Raw genomic sequence first — 3,592 nt, forward strand, 5'->3', positions numbered from 1 at the left:
GCTTTCTTTCCATTCCCTCTACTGCCAATGGAAAGAGAGACACTGTTCCTAGAGATAATTCAGAGACTGGGTGTCTGAATTCACACTGAATCTCCTTCTAGAGGAGCCTTGCCCTGTCCAATGACCGCACAGGAGGCTGGACTTAACCAACATCTCAGAAATGCAATTTAGAAAGCTAAAGCTAGCATTGTAATATTGTTAACATTAAACCAGGTAGCACTTGGACAGAGTTTCAATCTCTGTATAAGCAAAAAATGATCCCAGTTCTCATTTGATTGAATATTCCCCAAAATATTTGGGTTTGTTCCAATTGGAATGAAAACTTGTTTTTAAAAGCTGAAATTTCCACAGGGAAAGTTCCAATTTCTGAACACCTCTGAATCTGCAACAGTTTCACCAAAAGAAACTTTGGATCCTGAGTTTAAATCTATTTAGTATCACTTTAGTATCTGACTGTAAATTGAGTGACATCTGATTTGGAGTAACATGAGAAAAGCTATAATCAAGTCAAGCTCAATATAGGCTAAAATAGATGCTACATTTGCCATATAATGGACATATTCCCTTTCTTCCATCCTCTTGCCCAAGAAATATGAGAGTACTTGAAAATGCTACATGTATTTTTTATTCCAGTGTCTTCCGTTTAAGAATTTTCTGCTTTGCTTCATTCCTCTCATGTTTTCAATATCTCATATACGTGTTTCTATGTCCTTAGCCTGCTTCACATAATCTTGCCGGGTAAAATAAGAAAATAAAACTTCAAGCAATATTTTATATTGAAATCAGTGGAGTTCCACATGCTGAACTGGCTCCAACAGTCTAGAAACGACAAAATAAAAATGTGCACTTCCAAAAGACAAATTGCAAAATATTTCAAACTTTACCTGACCACTCCGTGAAAGCACTGAACTACATTCTGCAAGGTCTTCTTTGAGCTTTTCAATCTCTTTCTTCAGCTCAGCATTTTCTTGATTTAGTACATAGAGTTCTCTCTACAACCCCAAAAGTATTAAATGTCAAATTAAACACATAGAAGACAAAAATATATTTCAGCAAAATCTGTAGACATTAGAAATGGTTTCAACTTTTAATTATTCTATGTGACAGCCATGCATGATACATTTTTTGCATAGCATTACCACATGGTAAATTCACCCACCGAGGAGCAGTTTCAGTGAAAGTAAATTACAGTAAAAGGATTTTTGAAATGAGGCAGTAGTGTTTCCAAACACATACAGTGTACCATAAATTGCACAGGGCTTTCCATAGTTATGTCAGTTCATTATACATGCAAGGTCAGAGCCTATGTCAACGCACAAACATTTTGGGTTTTGTACCAGGTGTGATCTTAGTAACTGTTATTCCCTTTTCTGAAAAGTTTACCATGTGAGGACAGTTTCTGGCACACTGCTACTCTTCCCTCTTTACACTTCTTCAGCAAGGAAGAGGGCACACCTCTTCTACCTCCCATCTGCTACGTACTTCCTCCACACCAATGAATCCTAAATGGGCATAAAGCCCACGTAACTAAATCCAGTATTTCCTGGACAGGGAACACAACAGAATGAGAAGGAAACACAGAAGCGTAGTCAGCTCCAGCCATCCACAATTAGAAGATGGCTCCGTTCAAGTCATTAACTACTCAAGACATTTAGACCAGCTGAAGATAACGTAAAACAAAAGCCAGATGATGATAATGACCTCTTCCAGCTATACAATCCAAATATTTATGATTGGAGAACCAAAACCAACTTTCAGAAAACCTCACACCAATCTGAATGTACTTAACCTATTAATTACATTTTAATAGTTTGTAATATTGAAGCCGTAATTTCTCATCAGTAATTTACAGACCAAACCAAACTTCACTGAAACCACCTCTTTGACAGCCTATGGAAACCTCTATTCCTGCACCAACGACCACAGACGGCACACTGAGGTAATGAGCCAATTAGTTCTAGAACCAAGCAGTTCTAGACAGAAGAGCGCTCTTCACACAGGTTCTGGCTCTTGCCCAGCTCATTGTCACTGAAGAAATGCTAATCCCTCGGGTGCCGTAAGGTCTTATAAAATGGGCTGTGAGTGGACAAAGCAGTGGAATTAACTCATTCAATTTTACCTGCATCACACAAAACTGAAACTCATCTGTTAGTGGAGAATCTCAGAAGAGGAAGACTGGTTTTATCAGTCTTCATCTTCTATACAAATTAGGTCTCAGTTTTGCCTTCCCTCTTCCAACACTGCCATAAGACTTACTTTATTGCACTGGTTCTTAATCTGCCACTGAAAAACTACGTGTGGAACATTCTACTCATACGGTCTGCAAACCCGTAAAGCCATTTAAACTGAAAAGGAAATATTACTCTTATTTTCTGTAATCAAGACCTCCTTCACAACTCCCCAAATACTAACAGCTGTAAGAAAGCCTTCTCCATACCTCATGGGTGTCCCTAGACATAATAATGTCCTTATGCTGTTTCTCTTGAAAGTCCTTGAGCTTTATCAGCTCCTCCTCTGCTTTAATGCACTCTTCATCAGCACTTAATTTACAGAGAAGAAGGTCAGCTTTTGCTTTTTCAGCTTTTTCAACTCTTTCCTGGATAGTAAAAAGAAAAAGATATTTTTTTTCTTCCATGGGAACAAACAAAACCTTAAGTAAGCCCTTTATATTTATTTATTTTCAACACTTTGGATAGATATTTTTCTTAGACATGTTTATTTATTTTTAACCCTTTGGATAAATATTTTTCTTAGACTTGCAAGTGTAGTCACCACTGAGATCAACACAAGCATGTACCATTGAAGAACAGAGAACAAGTTAGACAAACGTTATAATCGGGGGAGAGTTGATTTGGTTTCAGAAGGATAGACTAAACGCCTTCCAAGTATCATTCAGCTAATTTCCACCATTCTGTGTGCTTTATAGAACTTGCCTTCCATTTCTTCAGTTCTCCATTAAGTCTTTCCATCTCATCTTTTGATGTGCCAAAAGGGTCAGGGGTTGTCATATTCTGGAGAGAAAAGAAGAGGCACTAATGGAGTTTTCCTCTCCATTAAGCAAAAACTGAGACACATCAAACAATTCAAATGAGTCTTCAGAATAAAGGGAAAATAAACCCTCTACAATTGGATGGAGCATTTCGCCATGGAAGGTTTCAATGTGTGTCCATGAATGAAAGTCCAATGTATTTTGCCTGTGTGCCCACCTGCTGTTTTTCTCTAATTATGCAGGCAAGATATGTGGTAAATCAAACATTTTGAGAGACCGATTGTATTTCATAATTTAATCTTCCTAGAATCTGCACACCAGGATAGTGTATACCACATAATTTTTTAAAAGTGCATTGAGACACTTAGGCCAAATCATTGAACTATTTTAATGGCTGGATATGACAAAAAAATAAGAAAATAGGTCCTGGTCAGTAATCACTATTTGCTATCCAACTGAGAATATTCACAGGCTAATATTTTGATAAATAATAAAAGCAAATTGTCTCTGTGTTCTTCCACACGGAACTAAGCTTCTCAAACCCACAAATGTTAATCTATATGCTTTCTCAGCAGTTCCTCTAAGAGAATAAAGAATATTCTG

General features: G+C 37.3%; 1 protein-coding gene across 1 annotated transcript in view; it reads right to left on the reverse strand.

The window, feature by feature from the left end:
* The window catches only part of NMI (N-myc (and STAT) interactor), a 7,087-nt gene extending 4,118 nt beyond the window's left edge, over positions 1 to 2,969 (reverse strand). Inside the window, exons 1-3 of the mRNA XM_009884031.1 lie at positions 2,934 to 2,969; positions 2,438 to 2,596; positions 885 to 992 (exon numbers count right to left, since the gene is read on the reverse strand). Of these exons, the coding sequence (XP_009882333.1) occupies positions 885 to 992; positions 2,438 to 2,596; positions 2,934 to 2,969 (303 nt within the window). The remainder of the gene's footprint in view (positions 1 to 884; positions 993 to 2,437; positions 2,597 to 2,933) is intronic.
* Positions 2,970 to 3,592: the final 623 nt, after the last annotated feature.

The sequence above is a fragment of the Charadrius vociferus genome, unplaced genomic scaffold (assembly GCF_000708025.1).
Source record: "Charadrius vociferus isolate BGI_N301 unplaced genomic scaffold, ASM70802v2 scaffold434, whole genome shotgun sequence".
NCBI lineage: Eukaryota > Metazoa > Chordata > Aves > Charadriiformes > Charadriidae > Charadrius > Charadrius vociferus.